Source organism: Suricata suricatta, chromosome 10 (assembly GCF_006229205.1).
Source record: "Suricata suricatta isolate VVHF042 chromosome 10, meerkat_22Aug2017_6uvM2_HiC, whole genome shotgun sequence".
Lineage (NCBI taxonomy): Eukaryota > Metazoa > Chordata > Mammalia > Carnivora > Herpestidae > Suricata > Suricata suricatta.
Window position 1 is genome coordinate 97,097,131 of NC_043709.1, and position 20,258 is coordinate 97,117,388.

The following is a 20,258-nucleotide window of genomic DNA, read 5'->3' on the forward strand; positions in this document are numbered from 1 at the left end:
CATGACACCCTCAAGGTCCATCCACTTTCCTACAAATGGCCATATGTCATTCCCTCTCATTGCCATGTAGTACTCCATCGTGAATATATACCACATCTTCTTGATCCATTCATCAGGTGATGGACATTTAGGCTCCTTCCATGTTTTGGCTATTGTTGACATTGCTGCTATGAACATTGGGGTACATGTGCTCCTATGCATCAGCATTTCTGTCCCTCACTTTCAATCTAAAGGTGTTTTCAGGTCTAAAATGAGTCTCTTGCAGACAGCAAATTGATAGATTTTGTATTTTACCCATTCTGATGCCCTATGTCATTCGGAGCAGTTAGTCCATTTACATTCAGTGTTATTATTGAAAAATATGGGTTTAGAGTCATTGTGTTCTCTGTAGGATTCATGCTTATAGTGGTGTCTTTGGTACTTTATGTTCCTTGAAACAATTCCCTCATAAAGTCCCCTTAGGATCTCTTGTAGGGTTGGCTCAGTGGTGATGAATTCCTTCAATTTTTGTTTGTTTGGGAACACCTTTTTCTCTCCTTCTATTTTGAATGACAGACTTGCTGGATAAAGGATTCTTGGCTGCATATTTTTCCTGTTCATCGCATTGAAGATTTCCTGCCATTCCTTTCTGGCCTGCCAAGTTTCAGTAGATAGGTCTGCTAGTACCCTTATGTGTCTACCTTTGTATATTAAGGCCTGTTTATCCCTAGCTGCTTTCAGAATTCTCTCTTTATCCTTATATTTTTCCAGTTTCACTATGATATGTCATGCAGAAGATCAATTCAAGTTATGTCTGAGGGGAGTTCTCTGTGCCTCTTGGATTTCAATGTTTGTTTTCTTCTCCAGGTTGGGGAAGATCTCATCTATGATTTGTTCAAGTACCCCTTCAGCCCCTTTCTCTCTCTCTCTCTCTCTCTCTCTCTCTCTCTCTCTCTCTCTTTTTTCCTCCTCCTCCTCTGTCTTGTGGAATTCTTATGATACGGATATTGTTCCATTTGATTGTATCAGTCAGTTCTTGAATTCTCCTTTCGTTCTCCCGGATCAATTTATCTCTTTTTCTCAGCTTCCTCTTTTTCTATAATTTTATCTTCTAATTCACCTATTCTCCTCTCTGCCTCTTCAATCCATGCAGTGGCCACCTCCATTTTATTTTGCACCTCATTTATAGCATTTTTTAATTCATCATAACTATTTTTAAGATCCATGATCTTTGCAGCAATAGTGTCTCTGCTGTCTTCTATGCCTTTTTCAAGCCCAGCGATTAATTTTATGATTGTTGTTCTAAATTCTTGTTCAGCTATGTTACTTATATCTGCTTTGATGAATTCTTTAGCTGTCACTTCTTCCTGGAATTTCTTTTGAGAGGAGTTCTTCCATTGCATCATTTTGGCTAGCTTTCTGTCTCTTGTAAGTTTTAAAAGCTTGTTATTATATGTTCTGCACCTGTGAGTACTGCTATATTAAAGGAGGCTCATACACTGTCCAGGGCCTGGCCATTTAGGGATTGTTCTTTTAAGGGTGTCCCTTGGTCTCTCTTATTATAACTTTGGTTATTTTATTTCTCTACTCGTAGTGATATTTTGGACTCTTCACCATGTGTGCTTTGGTTTGTTCCTTGAAGTAGCCCTGGAAAGGAAAACAGACAAACAGGGAACAAAAACCTGCAAATGCACAAACAAATCAAACAAACAAGCAAACCAACAAAGATATTTAAAAAAACAAAGTACAGTCTAAAAGCATAAAACCAGAAATCCCAGCTAAAAATAAAGAGCAGGGTGGAGGCAGTGCTGATGGAAGAGCATATACAAAGAGAGAAATGACAGGGGTGGGGAGAAATAGAAAATGAATATTGACCAGGCAGAGAGACTAAAAGGCTTAATACAGAGAGAGAAAAAGGAGAATATAGCAGGAGGCAAGGAGAAGGAAATGAAGATAATGTTACCCAGAGAAACTATATAGTATGATTATTTCAGAGAGAGAGAAGGAGGTGTAGAATATGCATCAAGAGGATGGATGTATTAAATATGTCTGTTTAAGCAAACCTATAACCAGAATAATCAGCCCAGAGAAGGGGAACGATAAGAATGAGAAAAGGGAGAATATACCTGAATAGCAAGAACTGATCTAGAGTTAATCATGGCAATGCAGCAGCATTGGTCTTGGGAGAATAGGTTGGCTGTTCATGCAGCATCTACCGGTTCCCAGCAGCTACTCAGCACAGATGGGCGTGACTTGGTCTAGGCCAATCCTACCTCCACTGTGGGTCCTGCAGACCCATCTCTGAGGCCCTGCCTTGGTAGTTGAGGGGAGAAAAATGGCGATCCCCCAGTTCCTTTTCCTCAAACCAGGTGTCCCAAATCACTCCTTTGGATGCTTTCTCACTGTGCCGCAGGTGCAAACAGGGTGGGCCATCTCCTATGCCCCATGCCCAGCACATTCCAAGCTCTTACTCTGTACGCATTAATGATCCCACCTGAAATGTAATCCCAGGACCCATGGCACTTCAGAGCAGGGGAATGGTTCTTCCTGATGCTTACTGCACCCCTGAGGTACCGCCTAACTCAGAGGTAACTTCTTTTGTCCCCCAGCATGAAACTGGGGCACCCAGTCCAAAGAAATTTCCACAGTTAGAGATGGGATGATAGGATCACTCTCCATCCTGAGCCGAGGCTTTTCTCTTGTCCAGATACAGTCCCACATTTCCCCAGCCACTCTTTTTCTTCCCTTCGTCTCTCCACAAAAAGGGATCCCTCCTCTCTGTATTTCCATGTTCCAGCCCATTTTTATCTCCCCCAGTTTGCAATCACACACCCATGAGGCTGTCTTCCATGTAGACTCTACATCCTTTCCTCCCAGACTCTTGAGGTTCAGAGTCTTTTGGCTTCAGCCCTTCTTTGTTTGAGAGATGTGGGCGAGAAGTATGAATCCTCCTACTTCTCTGCCATCTTTACCAGTAGTCCTATGAGATCATGTTTCAAGAGAACTCTGGTTTCTCTCCTTGACCTGTCTTGCTCTCTCATTTGCTTGCTCTGATTAAGCTAACTGCCATATTCTGAGCTGCATGTGGAGGGATCCACATGACAAGAAACTGGAGGAGGCCTCTGGTCAAGAGTCAGCAAGGGACTGAGGCTCTCAGTTACACAGTCCACCAGGGGCTGAATGCTTCCAATAACCAAGTAAACATGTTTGGGTGGTGTTCAGTCTCATTTGAATCTTAAGGTAATTGCAACCTTGTGAGAGATTATGAATCAGATGACCCAGAAAAGCCATGGCCAGATTTCTGGCCCAAAGAAACTATGAGATACTAGATAATTATTGTTTTAAGCTTCCAAGTTTGGCAGTAATTTTTGGATGGCAATATGTTACTAATTTAGGGCTTCCCTCCATTGTCAGAAAACAGCAGTGTGAATAAGATGGAGATTTCGAGGAGTGGCTTAATCGCTTCACCCAAATAAGACTTCTTCGTAAATGACCAATCTGTGATGTTGGTCCTACTTGAAACTGGGACCCAAACCACCTCTTTCTTGTCATATCAAGTTGTCGTGCAGTAGAATAAGTTCCTGTTCTCCTGTCAGGAACAATGAAGTGGGTTTCCTAAGGCTCTAGAATCATCTCTATTAGCTTTGAATCAGGGTCAGCAAAAGAAGAATATTTCTTATAATTTAATCAAGACTTTGTCCCTGGGTTAACTGTTCACACTGCTCAGGTCTATATATGGCTCCATATGTTTCCATGCTGGTGTATCAAAAAGGGAAGCAAAGATGCTGAACTTGGGAAGAATCCTAGGGTGCTTGTCTTCTCAGGCAGGCTGCCATAACCAAACATCATAGACTTGGTGGCTTACACAGAAATTTATTTTCTCACAGTTCTGTAGTCTGGGAGGTCCAAAATCAAGGTGCTAGCAAGGCAGTTTTCATTCTGAGACCTCTTATCTTGGTTTGTAAGCCACTGCATCTCACTGTGTGCTCACATGACTTTTTCTCCGTATGTGTACACAAGGAAAGATGGAGATAGAGAATTCTCTCTCTCTCTTCTTATAAGGCAAATAATCCTACTGGATTAGAGTGCCACCCTTATGACCTCATTTAACCTTAAGTGCCTCCTAAAGAGAGTTTCTCCAAGAGACAGTCACATTGGGACCTAGGGTTTCAACATACAAATTTTGGAGGGGCGCAATTCAATCCATAGCACCCAGGGAGGTTCATTCTAGGAAGGAAATAAAGATAAATGGTAAGAAGGTAAAAGAGATAGAAGGGAGACATCCTATGAAACTTACTCAGTTTTTTAAAAAGTCTGACATGAGGTAAAATATTGAAACGGGATCCTAAAAGTATGCAAGAAACTATTATTAATAGTAACATCACCAAAATGATGATGATGATAAAAATATATAATTTATTGAGAGGCAGGTCCTGTGCTAAATGCTACAAATGCAAAAAATAATAAGATAATGTTTTGCCTTCTGGTAATTTATATCTAGTTGGTGACGCAAGCAAGCGGATGATTTCAAGACTGTTAAAAATTCCAGAAGACGTTCTCAGTAATAGTAAGCTTGATTATTTGAGGCTATCTCTTCTGCTGAAAATAAATAAAAAGTGGAATAAAGCATACTAAAAAAATCTTTTAAAAGGTGAAAGACCTGATAATATAGAAAAGAAAAATCAGGCTAAATTAGAAGGGAAAATGGGAATTCATTGAAACACAGGAATGTGCGACATTTTTGCCCAGACAGAATTAGCCTACACAGGAAAATGTGTTTTTTTTTTCATGGCCTTTGATGATGAAGAGGCATAAATCAAATCCCAAACCCATACCCAGGTGAGACATCTAACAGAAGACAGTCTCCATAATAAGCTGGGATACCAACTGAAATAGACATGCCCTTGTATAAAATTACATTTAGAGTTTATTATATCTAGATTGTCTAGATAATATCAATTTTGCACTTGTATTTAGGTGGTCCACTACTAACAATGCCATAAAATCATGGATAAAATAAAATCCTCGCAGAAGAAATTTTCTTCACGCTAGGCCTCAAATCATTTCTATAAATAACTTTCATAAATAAAATGTCCAGTAAATTGTCAAGAATAAACAGACACACAAAGATACATTAACCAAGAGAGGGGTACCTGGTTGGCTCAATTGGCTGAGCGTTCAACTCGGCTCAGGTCATGATCTCAAGGTTTGTGGATTCAAGCTCTGGGTTGAGCTCTGTGCTGACATTTCAGAGCCTGGATCCTGCTTCGGATTCTGTCTCCCTTTCTCTATGCCCCTCCCCCACTCACAGTCTTTCACAAAAATAAACATTAAAAATGTTTTTAAAAACTATAACCAAGAGAAACTACTAAAATAGATAAATAATTCTTATATTAGATATATCAGATATAGGCTATATAAAAACCATATATACTATGTTTAAAGAAATAAAAATACATCTTAGAGAATCTTCAAGGAACTAAAAAAATGCTTAGAAAAAAATCTTAAACCCAAAATAACTTCTATGGATGAAAAATATGTTTGTTGAAATTAAATTTTTTTCATAAGATTAAATTTAGGTGAACAGAATTACTGAAGTGAATAATAAGTCAGAAGAAATTATCTAGAATGCTGCAAGAGAAAAGAATAAAAGAAAATAAAAAATACAGACAAGAAGATCAGAGATATAAATGGAGAAAGAAGGTTTACACAAAGTTAAGATGAAATTGGGAAGGAAGACAGAGAGAGAAAGAAACACACACAGAAAGAGAGAAAATTGAGTAGAAGCAAAATTTGAAACATATTGGTTAAAAATCTTCCAGAACTTAAGAAGTACACTAGTGTCTATGTGAATAAGCCCAATAAAACTCAAGACATAAAAATGAATTCATCTGTAGACACATCATAGATGTGATAGACATAGTGCTGAACACTATTTCAAATTTTCTCTTTTCACATGCAGATATCAATACTTCCTTGCCCGTTTGAGGTTAGGCATGACCTTGTGATCTGCCTTATTGAATGAACTGTGACAAGAATGATATGTAGCACTTCCAGATAGAAATATATCAAAGCTTGGGGCACCTGGGTGCTACAAGTCAGTTAAGCATCCAACTTTGGTCATGATCTCCCAGTTTAGGAGTTCAAGCCCCACATCAGGCTCTGTGCTGACAGCTCAGAGCCTAGAGCCTACTTTGAATGCTGTGTCTCCCTCCCCTACTCACACTCTGTCTTTCTCTCTCTCAAAAATAAATAAACATTAAGAAATTTAAAGAAATATATAAAAGCTACTATCTGCTTCTACCACAGCAAATCTTACAGTCTCATGTTAAGTGGTGGCAAAAGAGAGTGAGGCATTCAACAACTTGAGAAGTTGAATACCTGTAAGCAGAGGCACTGCCAAACTGAACAGAATGTGTAGTGTAAGAATAAATAAATCTTGTTTATTTAATCTTCTGAAATTTGGGTTATATGTTACTACAACATAGCCTAGTTATTCCTGTTAAAATGATGTGAAATAGTAGAAATCTGACAAAGAAAAAATGTTTAAGAGAATTGGTATACATTACTTCCAACTTAGCAACATCTATACTAACATTTTAGTCCTCCCAAACAAGAGAGCCAGTACGGAGTAGAATGAAGCCTTAGATGATCCAAAAGAAAAACAAATTGCCAATCTAAATTGCTATACTCAAGAACAGTCTATTTAAAAACAAGGGTCTGCTAGGGATTTACCCAAGGGATACAGAAGTGCTGACACATATGGGCACATGTACCCCAATGTTCATAGCAGCACTGTCAACAATAGCCAAATCATGGAAAGAGCCTAAATGTCCATCATCTGATGAATGGATCAAGAAGATGTGGTATATATATACAAAGGAATACTACATGGCAATGAGAAAGAATGAAATCTGGCCATTTGTAGCAAAGTGGATGGACCTCGAGGGTGTCATGCTAAGTGAAATAAGTCAGGCAGAGAAGGACAGATACCATATGTTTTCACACATAGGTCTAACAGGAGAAACCTAATGAAGGGCTATGAGGAGGGGAGAGGGGAAAGAAAGTTGGGGAGAGAGAGGGACGCAAGACCTGAGAGACTATTAAATACTGAAAATGAACCGAGGGTTGAAGGGGGAGAGGAAGGGGAAAGAGTGGGGTGGTAATGGAGGAGGGCACTTGTGGGGAAGAGCACTAGGTGTTATATGGAAACCAATTTGACAATAAACTATTATAATTAATTAATTAATTAATAATAAATAAATAAATAAAAACAAGGGTCTCAGAAGTGACATCACCAAAATAGCAAAGTTGGAGGCACCAGACTCTATTCCCACCACCCCACAAAATGATCAACAATCAGATAGTTATCCATGAACAACAGTACTCTCACAAAACTCAGAAGTCCACTTGAGAAATTTTAGCAACATGAAGCCTGCATATTTTGCCAGCATCATCCCATCCCTCAAGCCACCATTGCTTAGCACATAGAGGGAACTTCCTAACTAGAAAAAATTCTCCTCCAGCCCTACCTCTACCTAGCCTGGTCCTTAGCCATTAGCCCTGGAAGCACTGCTGAGGCTCCAGCTGCCCTTGCAGCCACTGCAGACCCCTTGCAGTGCTTGCTAAGATCCATGCAGTTGTCAAAGCTATGGACTTCAGAAGCCTGAGCTGGAGACATCATGCTCCCCAGACCTAGTGCTGCCACACACCCCTGCATCACTAGACCTGCAGCATGCTATACTGTGCCCACACACACAGGTAAAGGTCTTCCCTTACCAAAGTCAGTCTGTAATATCTGGAAGAGGTTAGTTCTACAAACACACAGACATCTATGCAAGTCTGTGGGGATCAAGAAAAAACAAGAGGAAATCATTCCACCAAAAGAATACAATAAACTTCCAATACATGGTCCCAAAGAAACAGAGACACAGGGGTTATCCAACAAAAAATTTCAAAATACATGTTCTAAAAATACTCACAGAGAACTACAAGAAAACACATATGAACAACATGACAATATCAGGAAAACAATACACAAACAAAATGAGAATTTCAACAAAGAGATAGAAAACATCAAAACCAAACAGAAATTTTGGAGCTGATGAATACAATGACTGAAATGAAGAAATCAATAAAGAGCTTGAACGGCAGTCTTAACAAAATAGAAGAAAGAATCAGTGATTAAAAGATCAATTGAGGGGCGCCTGGGTGGCTCAGTTGGTTAAGTGTCCAGCCTAGGCTCAGACCATGATCTCACAGTTTGTGGGTTCAAGCCCCACATTGGGCTCTGTGCTGACAGCTCAGAGCTTGAAGCCTGCTTCAGATTCTGTGTCTCCCTCTCTCTCTGCCCCTCCTCTGCTCATTCTCTGTCTCTGTCTCTGTCTCTCTCTCTCTCTCTCAAAAATAAACATTTAAAATTCTTTAAAAACTAAATTTAAAAAATAAAAAATCAATTGAAATTATCTAATCAAGATGACCAAAGAAAAAAAGAATAAAAAGGAATGAATAAAAGCCTATCAGACTTACAGGACACCATCAAAAGAAACTACAGTGGAGTTAAGATGGTGGAGCAGCATGGAGACCCTGAGCCTGTCTCATCCCTGAAATACAGCTAGATCAGCACCAAACCATTTTGAACACCTAGGAAATTGATCTGAGAATTAATCAACAATCTGCATACCTTGAGCCACAGAACCCAGCAGGTACACAGTGTGGACAGGTAAACTGGTGGAGAGAAAAGACGTGGAGAATAGGGAGCTTTTTTTGCAGAGAGAGGTCATGAAAGAGAATCACTCTCCCTGAAAGTAGCTGGAGAGAGACAGGAAGAGTGCAAACACTCGCAAGGGACAGAACAAGAAATCTGTTCCCCAAAACCATTGACAGGGAGAAAGGAGAGGGATTCAATACCACCAGAATTCTATAAACAGTGAAGCACAGAGTCTGAAGTTCTAGAGCTCAGTGCCTATTGGTGCTCTGTTGAAGTAATCGAGCAAATCCCCAGAAGCAGGCAGTGCAGTCTGAGAGGTCAGTGTGCCACATGGAGAGAAGTGGTTCCCTTGGAGTGCATTTGGTAGAGGCCATATGGCCTCCCCACAGGCAAAAGTCACATTGGATCCTGGAGGGCAGCCACGATTGCTGGTATTTTGTGTCAATACAAAGATGCCAGAGTGCGATCAAACCTGGCCCCAGATAAATGTTTGATTTGCCATAATCTCTGAAACTATGCCACTGCACATTTTGTGGGGAAAGCCAGCACCTAGCCATTGCTCAGTGAGACCTTCCCCTAGAGAGTTGGTGTGAAATCAAGCTTAGGGGGTCTCTGTAGTGTGGGGTTTTGAAACACAACTCCACCTGAGATAAAACACTTCCTGGCAAGGGGACAGCTTGGACATGGACAGGGTAGAGGTGGGAAGTAAACAGAGGCCCGAAACAAAGAAGAGGTTCTTAATCATGGGTCAGTGAGAGCATGAAGTTCCGGCACCAGAGACTAGGGAGCTGGGAGAAGCTCCCTGTGCACACACATGAGTGCCCACACAAATCCACCATAATAAGCTAATCAACATCACCTAGTGGAGACAGATACATTACACCAAGTTTCGCCCAACTAGGCCCTCCAAGCACATCCACCAGAAGATCAGCACAAGTCACTCCACCTGCTTACTGTATGGACTAAAGAGCACTTCATAGTTTCAGCTCTGAGGAAAGTAGTTGTAACTTCATTCAGATTACGTTCTGTTTGCTGGTTCATTTCTTTGTCACATTTTTTTTTGCTTATTTGCTTAAATTGTTTCCTTTTTTATTTCTTTTTTTTCTCTTTCTTGGATACAAAATTTTTTTACTTTATTTTTTATATTTTTAAATTTTGTATCCTTTCATTTTATTGTATTACTTCTTTTAATTTTTAAATTTTCTCTTAGCTTTTTTCCCCTTTCCTTTTTCTTTTTTCTATATTCTATCAAACTTCTTTCAACAAACAGGCCAAAACACACCAAGGATCTAGCTTCCTTTATTTGATTTTTTGTTTTATTTTTAATTTTTTTATTAATTTTTTTCTTCCTCCAAAATGACAAAATGAAGGAATTCACCCCAAAAGAAAGAACAGGAGAAATGGCAGCCAGGGACATAATCAACACAGATATAAGTAACATGTCTGAACTAAAATTTAGAACCATGATAATAAGAATACTAGCTGGGGTTGAAAAAAAGCATAGAAGACACCAGAGAATCAATTTCCTCAAAGATAAAAGAAATAAAATCCAGCAGGATGATGTTTAAAATGCTGTAACCAAGATACAACCTCAAATGGATGCCACAATGGCAAGGATGGATGAAGCAGAACAGTGAATCATCAGTATAGAAGATAAAATTATGGAGAATAATGAAGCAGGAAAAAAGATGGAAACAAAGACAAAAGATCACAATACAAGACTTAGAAAACTCAGTGACTTATTAAAAGGAATAACATCCAAATAACAGGAGATCCAGAGGATGAAGAGAGAGAAAAAGGGGCAGAAGGCTTATGTGAGCAAATTATAACAGAAAACTTTCTTAATCTGGGGGAGGACACAGACATCAAAATACAAGAAGCACAGAGAACTCCCATTATAGTCAACAACAACTGATCATCAACAAGGCATATCATTGTCAAATTCACAAAATTCACACACAAGAAAAGAATTATGAAAGCAACAAGGGAAAAAAGGCTAACCTAGAGATCAGGTTGTCAGCAGTCCTATCCACAGAAACTTGGCAGGCCAGAAAGGAGTGGCAGGATCTATTCAATGTGCTGAATCAGAAAAATATATGGCTAAGAATTCTTTATCCAGGAAGGCTGTCATTGAAAATAGGAGAGATAAAGAGTTTCCCAGACAAACAAACACTGAAGGAATTCATAACCACTAAACCAGCCCTACAAGAAATTTTAAGGGAAACTCCTAGAGTGGAGGAAAGACAAAACAAACCAAAAAAGACCAAAAGCAAAAAAACTAGAAAGGAACCAGAAAACATCATCAGAAACACCAATTCTACAGGCAACACAATGGCACAAATTCATGGCTTTTAGAGTGGGTACTCTAAATGTACATGGGCTAAATGCTCCAATCAAAAGACATAGAGTATCAGAATGGATAAGAAAACAAGACTCATCTATATGCTCCTTAAGAGAGACTTATTTTAGACCTAAGCATACCTGCAGATTGAAAGTAAGGAGATGGAAAACCATCAGTCATGCTAATGGTCACCAAAGGAAAGCTGGAGTAGCCATACTTACACTAAAAGACTGTAACAAGAGATTAAGGACATTATATCATAATTAAGCAGTCTATCCACCAAAAAGATCTAACAAATGTAAATATTTATGCTCTGGATATGGGAGTACCCAAATATATAAATCAGTTGGTCACAAACATAAAGAAACTCATTGACAATAATACCATAATAGTATATGACTTCAACACACCACTTAACAGCAATGGAGAGATCATGTAGGCAGAAAATCAATGAGGAAAACAATGGTTTTGAATGACACACTGGACCGGATGAATTTAACAGAATATTTCATCCTAAAGCAGCAGAATACACATCTTCTCCAGTGCACATGGAATATTCTCCAGAACAGATCACATACTGGGTCAGCCCTCAACAAGTACAAAAAGATTGAGATCATACCTTGCATATTTTCAGACCACAATGCTATGAAACTCGAAATTACCACAAGAAAAAAATTGGAAATACAATGAATACTTGGGAGATTAAAAAACATCTTACTAAAGAATGAATGGGTTAACTAATAAATTAAAGAGGAAATTTAAAAGTACACGGAAGCCAATAAAAATGAAAACATGACAACCCCAAACCTCTGGGATGTAGCAAAAGCAGTCACAAGAGGGAAGTATATAGCAATCAAGACCTTTCTTCTAAAGAAGAAAGAAAGGTCTCAAATACAAAACCTCACCTTATCCCTAAAGATCTGGAAAGAGAACAGAAAATAAAGCCTGAAACCAGCAGAAGGGAAATAATAAAGATTAGAGCAGAAATCAATGATATCAAAAATTTTTTTTAAAGATCAATGAAACCAAGAACTGGTTCTTTGAAAGAATTGACAAAATTGATAAATCCCTAGTCATATTGATCAAAAAGACAGAGTCCAAATAAGTAAAATCATGAATAAAAGAGATCACAACCAATACCACAGAAATACACACAATAATAAGAGAGTATTATGAGCAATGATATGCTCACAAACTGGGCAATCTGGAAGAAATGGACAAATTCCTAGAAACATATAAACTACCAAAACTGAAACAGGAAGAAATAGAAAATTTGAACAGAACCATAACCAGTAAAGAAATTGAATCAGTAATCAATAATCTCCTAAAAATGAAAAAAAAAAAAAGATTCCAGGGCCAGGTGGCTTTCCAGGGGAATTCTACCAAATATCTAAAGAAGAGTTCAAACATATTCTTTTGAAGCTGTTCCAAAACATAGAAATGGAAGGAAAATTTCCAAACTCATTCTATGAGACCAGCATTACCTTGTTCCTAAAACTGACAAGGAACCCACTAAAAAAGAAGAACTGTAGACCAATTTCCTTGATGAACATGGATGCAAAAATTCTCAACAATAATAGCCAACCAGATTCAACTATACATTAAAAGAATTATTTGCCATGAGCAAGTGGAATTTATTCCTAGGATGCAGGTCTGGTTCAATACGCACTAATCAATCAATGTGATGCATCACTTAATAAGAGAGGATAAGAACCACACAATCCTCTTAATAGATGCAGAAAAAGTATTTGACAAAACACAGCATCTTTTCTTGATAAAAACACTCAAGAAAGTAGGGATAGAAGGGATATACTTCAAGATCATAAAGGCCATATATGAAAGACCCATTGCTAATATCATTCTCAATGGAGAAAAACTGAGCACCTTCCCCCAGATGTAAGGGACAAGACAGGTATGTCCACTTTCATCACTGTTATTCAACATAGTTTTGGAAGTCCTAGCCTCAGCAATCAGACAACAAAATGAAATAAAAGACATCCAAATCAGCAAGGAGGGAGTCAAACTTCCACTCTTCACACATGACAATACTCTATGCGGAAAACCCAAAGGATTTTACCAAAAAAAGTGCTAGAACTGATAAATGAATTCAGCAAAGTTGCAGGATACAAAATCAATGTACATAAATCTGTTGCATTCCTATACACCAATAATGAAGCAACAGAAAGAGAAATCAAGGACTTGATCCCATTAAAAATTGCACCAAAAACCACAAAATACCTAGGAATAAATCTAACCAAAGAGGTAAAAAAATCTATACACTGAAAACTATAGAAAGCTTATGAAAGAAATTGAAGAAGACACAAAAAAAATGAAAAAATATTCCATGTTTATGGATTGGAAGAACAAATATTGTTAAAACGTCAACACTACCAAAAGCAACCTACATATTCAATGCAATCCCTATCAAAATAACACCAGCATTCTTCACAGAGCTAGAATAAACAAACCTAAAATTTGTATGAAACCAGAAAAGACCCTGAATAGCCAAAGTAATACTGAAAAAGAAAACCAAAGCTGGAGGCATCAGATTCCAGACTTTAAGATGTATTACAAAGCTGTAATCATCAAGACAGTATGGTACTGTACAAAAACAAACACATAGATCAATGCAACAGAATAGAGAACTCAGAAAAGGACCCACAAACATATGGCCAACTAAACACTGATGAAGCAGGAAAGAATATCCAATGGAAAAAAGACAGTCTCCTCAGCAAATGGTGTTGGGAAAACTGGACAGCAACATGCAGAAGAATGAATCTGGATCACTTTCTTACACCATACACAAAAATAAGCTCAAAATGGGGCTCTTGGGTGGCTCAGTTGGTTACACATCCAAATTCTGTACAGGTAATAATCTCATGGTTCATGAGTTCAAGATCCATGTCAGGCTCTGTGCTGGCAGCTCAGAGCCTGGAATCTCCTTCAGATTCTCTCTCTCTCTCTCTCTCTCTCTCTCTCTCTCTCTCTCTCTCTCTCTCTCCCCCACCTCCCCTCCTCACACTCTGTCTCTCTCTTAAAAATAAATAAACATTTAAAAATCTAAAAATAAACTCAAAATGAATGAAATACCTAAAAGACAGGAAGCTATCAAAATGCTAGAGGAGAAAACAGGCAGCAATCTCATAGACCTCAGCTGCAGCAACTTCTTACTTGACACGTCTCCAGAGGCAAGGGATACAGAAGCAAACATGAACCATTGGGACCTCATGAAAATAAAAAGTTTCTGCAGAGTGAGGAAACAATTAGCAAAACCAAAAGGCAACCAACAGAATGGGAGAAAATATTTGCAAACGACGTGTCAGACAAAGGGTTAGTATCCAAGAACTATAAAGAACTTTACAAACTCAACACCCCCAAAAAAAATAATAATAATCCAGTGGAAAAAAACGGGCAAAAGACATGAATAGACACTTTTCCAAAAAAGACACCCAGATGGCTAACAGACATGTGAAAAGATGCTCAACATCACTTATCATTAGTGAAATACAAATCAAAATGACAATGAGATACCACCTCACCCCAGTCAGAATGGCTAACAATTCAGGCAACAAGAGATGTTGGCAAGGATGTGGAGAAAGAGGATCTCAAAAAATTAAAAATAGAACTACCCTACAACCCAGCAATTGCACTACTAGGTATTTATCCAAAGGATACAAAAATGCTGATTTGAAGGAACGCATACACCCCATTGTTTATAACAGCACTATCAACAACAACCAACGTATGGAAAGAGCCCAAATGTCCATATCGATGAATGAATGGATAGAGAAGATGTGGTGTGTGTGATGGAATACTACTTGGCAATCAAGAAGAATGAAATCTTACCATTTGCAACAACGTGGGTAAAACTAGAGTGTACAATGCTAAGCAAATAAGTCAGAGGAAGATAAATACCCTATGATTTCACTCATATGTGGAATTTAAGAAACAAAACAGATGAACATAGGGAGGAGAAGCAAAAATAAGATAAAAACAGAGAGGGAAACAAACAATAAGAGACTTAAAAAATTTTTTTAATGTTTATTTTTGAGAGAGAGAGAGAGACGGGGGGGGGGGAGTTGGAAAGGAACAGAGAGAGGGAGAGGGAGACACAGAATCTGAAGCAAGCTCCAGGTTCCGAGCTGTCAGCACAGAGACCAATGCAGGGCTCAAACTCAACACCACAATATCATGACCTGAGCCAAAGTTGGATGCTTAGCCAAATGAGCCAACCAGGGTTCCCCTATAAGAGAACAAACTTAGAGTTGCTGGTGGGGTGTTTCATGGGGGGATGGGCTAAATGAACAATGGGTATTAAGGAGGGTACTTGTTGGGATGAGCACTGGACATTATGTGGAAGTGATGAATCACTAAATTCTATTCCTGACATTATTATTGTGCTATATATTAACTAATTTGTATTTAAATAAATTGAAAAAAAATTTAAAGGAAACTATACTAATCACCAGACCCACTGAAGAAAAAGGGAATAAGATAGGGTAGAAAGTTTATTTAAAGAAATAATGCCTGAGAATTTCCCAAAGTGGGGAAGAAATGTAGACATCCCAGTTCATAAAACTATTAAGTCATTACAAAATTTCAATCCAAAACTATCTCCTCCAATACAAACTATTGTAAATCTGCCTAAAACCAAACATAAGGAGAGGATTTTAAAAGCAGCAAGAGAAAAAAAATTTTTTTTCAATACAAGGAAACCCATAAGACAATCACCAGATTCCTCAGCAGAGACTTTGCATGCCAAGAGAAGATGATGTGATAGATTCAAAGTGCTAAAAAAATTTTTTTAAACTTCCAATTAAGAATACCTTACCCAGCATGTTGTTGTTCAGAAATGATGGAAAAATAAAGACTTTTGCTAATAAATAAAAGCTAAGAAAATTCATTACCACTAAACCTGCATTACAGAAAATGCTGAAATGAGTTTTTTCCTAATGAAATGAAAAGACTGCAATTAGTACATGAGAACATATGAAAATACAGAACACGCTGGTAAAGCATATAGTCAGATTCAGAATACTCTAGGGGCGCCTGGGTGGCTCAGTTGATTAAGCGTCCAGCTTCAGCTCAGGTCATGATCTCATGGTTCATGGGTTCAAGCCCCGCACTGAGCTCTGTGCTGACAGCTAGCTCAGAGCCTGAAGTCTGCTTCAGATTCTGTATCTCTCTCTCTCTCTCTCTCTCTCTCTCTCTCTCTCTCTCTCTCTCTCACCTTCCCCTGCTCACACTGTCTCTCTCTGTCTCTCAAAAATAAATTTAAAACATTTTTAAAAATTTAAAGAATACTCTAATACTATAATATAGTGATGTATTAACTATCTAAGTTTAGTATAAAGGTTAAAGGATACAAGTATTAAAAATAATTATAGCTAAAATAATTTATTAATGGATACTCAATATAAAATGATATAAGTTGTAACATCAGAAACATAAAAGGGGAAATGTGATACGGTAGTTTTTGTATGAGATAGAAGTTAACTTGTTATCAGTATAAAATAGACTTTTATGTATAAGGTGTTTTATGAAGCTTCATGGTAACCACAAAGAGAAAACCTATAGTAGATTCACAAAAGATAAAGATAAAGGAGTCAAAGCACACTACTATGGAAAATCAATTTACAAAGGAAGGCAGCAAGAGGAAGAAAGCAATAAGAAAACTATAAAACAGCCAGAAAACAATTAATAATATGACATTAGTAAATACAACAGATCAATAATTTATGTAAATGTAAATGGACTGCACTCTGTAATCAAAAGCCATAGAGTAAATGAATGGATAAAAACAAAAAGACCAGACATATGCTATGTATAAGAGATTCACCTCAGCTTTAAGTACATAAACAGACTGAAAGTGAAAGGCTGGAAAAATATAGTCCATGGAAATGGAAACCAAAAGAAAGCAGGCGTAGCCATACTTATAACAGACAATATAAACTTTAGTCAAAATCTGTAAAAGAAACAAATAAGGCCGTTATATAATGATAAAGTGGTCAATTCATCAAGAGGATATAACAATTGTAAATATATGCTCCCAAACATTGGAGCAACTAAATGTTGAGCAAATACTAACAGATGCAAAGGGAGAAATAGACAACAATAAAATAATAAGTAGATTTTTTCAATACACCATTCCAATAATAGGTGGACCACCCATGCAGAAAATAACAAGGAAACCTTGGACTTCAATCATACTTTTTTTTAACATTTTTTTTTGAGAGACAGAGAGAGACAGCATGAGCAGGGGAGGGTCAGAGAGAGAGAGGAAGACACAGAATCTGAAGCAGGTTCCAGGCTCTGAGCTGTCAACACAGAGCCCGATGCAGGGCTCAAACCCACAACTGTGAGATCATGACCTGAGCCGAAGTCAGACGCTTAACTGACTGAGCCACCCAGGCGCCCCAGTCATACTTTAAACCAAATAAACCTGAGAGACATATACAGATAATTCCATTTAACAGAAGCAGAACATATTTTTTCTCAAGCATACATGGAAAATTCTTCAGAGTAAATCACATGTTAGGCCACAAAGCAGCTCAAAAAATGTAAGAACACTAAAATCATAACAAGTATCTCTTCCAATCACAATGGTATGAAACTAAAAATTAATAAAAGGGAGAAAGCTGGAAATTTTACAATAATGTGGACATTAAACAACACACTTTTAAACAATGAGTCAAAGAAAAACCCAAAAGGGAATTAAAAAAAAATTTTGAAACAAATATAAATGGAAACACTACATATTAAAACCTATGGGATATTAAAGTATTTCTAGGAGAGAATTTTATAGTAATAAATGCTTACATTACAAAAAAACAAAGATCTCAAATTGAAATCTTAACCTCATACTTCAAGTAACTAGAAAAAAAGATGAAACAAAGCCAAGTTAGCTACAGAAGAAAGGAGATAACAAAGATAAGAACAGAAATAAATAAAATACAGATCATATAAACAACAGAAAAGATTAACAAAAGAGCTGGTATTTTGAAAAGATAAACGAAATTGACAAAACTTTAACTAGACTAAGAAAACAGAAGACATAAATAAATAAAATTATAAATGAAAGGCAAAACATTACAACTGATACCACAGAAAACCCAAGTATCTAAGAGGCTTCCATGAATAATCACACATGAATATAATGAATGACCTACAAATTAGGTAATAGAAATACAAAATGCAAACAAATGCCTAGGGACATACAATCTATCAAGAAGAAATCATGAAAAAATAGAAATTCTCAAAAGACTAAGGAAGAAGCTTTTACTCTAAGATCAGAAACAAGACAAGGGTGACCATTCCAACTACTCCTATTCAAAATAGTACTGAAAATCCTACACAGAGCAATGGATAAGAAAAATAAAAATAAGCCATCCAAGGAAAAATTAAAATTGTCTTAGTTTGCGGATGATATGATCTTCTATGTAGAAAACCATAAAGACTCTACAAAAAAAAAAGCTGTTAGAACTAATCAATGGATACAAAAGTTATAGGATTAAAAATCAATATACAGACATCAGCTGCCTGTATATACACTATCAATGAAATGCCTGACAAAATAAAGAAAGCAATTCCATTCACAATAGCATCAAATATAATTCCATTCAAAACACCATCAAATACACAATACATCAAAAACAGATCAAATACTTAGGATTAAATTAAACCAGTGGAGGTGAAAGATCTGTACACTGAAAACTATGAGACTCTTATGAAAAATATTCTGTTTGTGGATTAGAAGAATTAATATTGTTAAAATGTCCATAGTGTCCACAGTCATCCAAACAACAAATGCAATCCTTATAACAATTCCAGTAACATTTTTTCAGGAAAAAGATCCTAAAATTTGTATGAAACCACAAAAGATCCCCAATAGTCCAAGAGATTTTGCATAGGAACAAAGCTGGGGGGGTACCTGGAGGGCTTGGTCAGTTAAGTGTCTGACTTTAGCTCAAGTCATGATCTTGCAGTTTGCGGATCTTGCCAACAGCTCAGAGCCTGGAGCCTGCTTCAGATTCTGTGTCATCCTCTCCCCTGCTTGTGCTCTGTCTCTGTCTGTCTCTCTGTCTCTCTCTCTCTCTCTCTGTCTCTCTCTCAAAAATAAATAAACATTAAAAAAGGAAGAAGAGCAATGCTGGAGGTAGTGTGTTTCTGATTTCAAACTACTACAAAGCTATAGTAATCAAAACATATGATACTTGCATGAAAACAGACACATAAACAAGTGGAACATAATAGAGAATCCATAAATAAACCCCATGCATATATGATCAAAGAACAATGTCTTCAATAAATGATTTTAGGAAAACTGAATAACTATATGCAGAAGAATGAAACTGGACCACTATCTTATACCACTAACAAAAATTAACTCAAAATAGATGAAACTTAACTATAAATCCCAAACTGTAAAGTACCTAGAAGAAACCTAAGGGAAAAGCTCATTTATGTTGGCCTTGGCAAAGACCAAGTACAAGAAACAAAAGCAAATATAAATAAATGGGACTACATAACACTAAAAAGCTCTGAACAACAAAAGAAACAATCAACAAAATAGCAACATATGTAATGGAGAAGAATATTTGCAATCATCTATCTGATAAAGGGTTAATATCTAAAATATATAAGAAATGCATATAACTCAATAGCGAAAGAAAGGAAGAAAGGAAGGAGAGAGAGAGAAAGAATGAAAGAACGAATGAAAGAAAGAAAAAGAAAAACAAAACAAGAAAACAAAAAATGCAATTTAAAATGGGCAGAGGATCTGAATCAACTCTTTAAAAAACATACGGGGGAACCTGGGTGGCTCAGTTGGTTAAGCATCTGACATTGGCTCAGGTCATGATCTCATGGTTCATGGGTTTGAGCCCCACATCAGGCTCTGTGCCGAGAGCTCAAAGTCTGGATCCTGCTTTGGATTCTCCCTCTCTCTCTCTCTCTCTCTCTCTCTCTCTCTCTCTCTCTCTCTCTCTCTCTCTCTGCCCCTCCCCTGCTCACACCCTGTCTCTCTCTGTCTCTCAAAACTAAACAACATTAAAAACAATTTTCAAATTAAAAAAATTTTTTAACATACAAATGACCAACAGGTACATGAAAAGGTGCTCACCTAGTGAAATGCAAATCAAAAACCACATAAGCTATCACCTCACATCTGTGAGAGTGGTTATCATTACAAAGACAATGAGTACCTGGCTGGCTTAGTCGGTAGCGCAT

At 37.4% G+C, this 20,258-nt stretch overlaps 1 protein-coding gene across 1 annotated transcript in view; it reads right to left on the minus strand.

The window, feature by feature from the left end:
* The window catches only part of LOC115305323 (antigen WC1.1-like), a 47,111-nt gene extending 26,853 nt beyond the window's left edge, over positions 1–20,258 (minus strand). The window contains exon 1 of the mRNA XM_029955557.1: positions 20,234–20,258. Within this exon, the coding sequence (XP_029811417.1) occupies positions 20,234–20,258 (25 nt within the window). The remainder of the gene's footprint in view (positions 1–20,233) is intronic.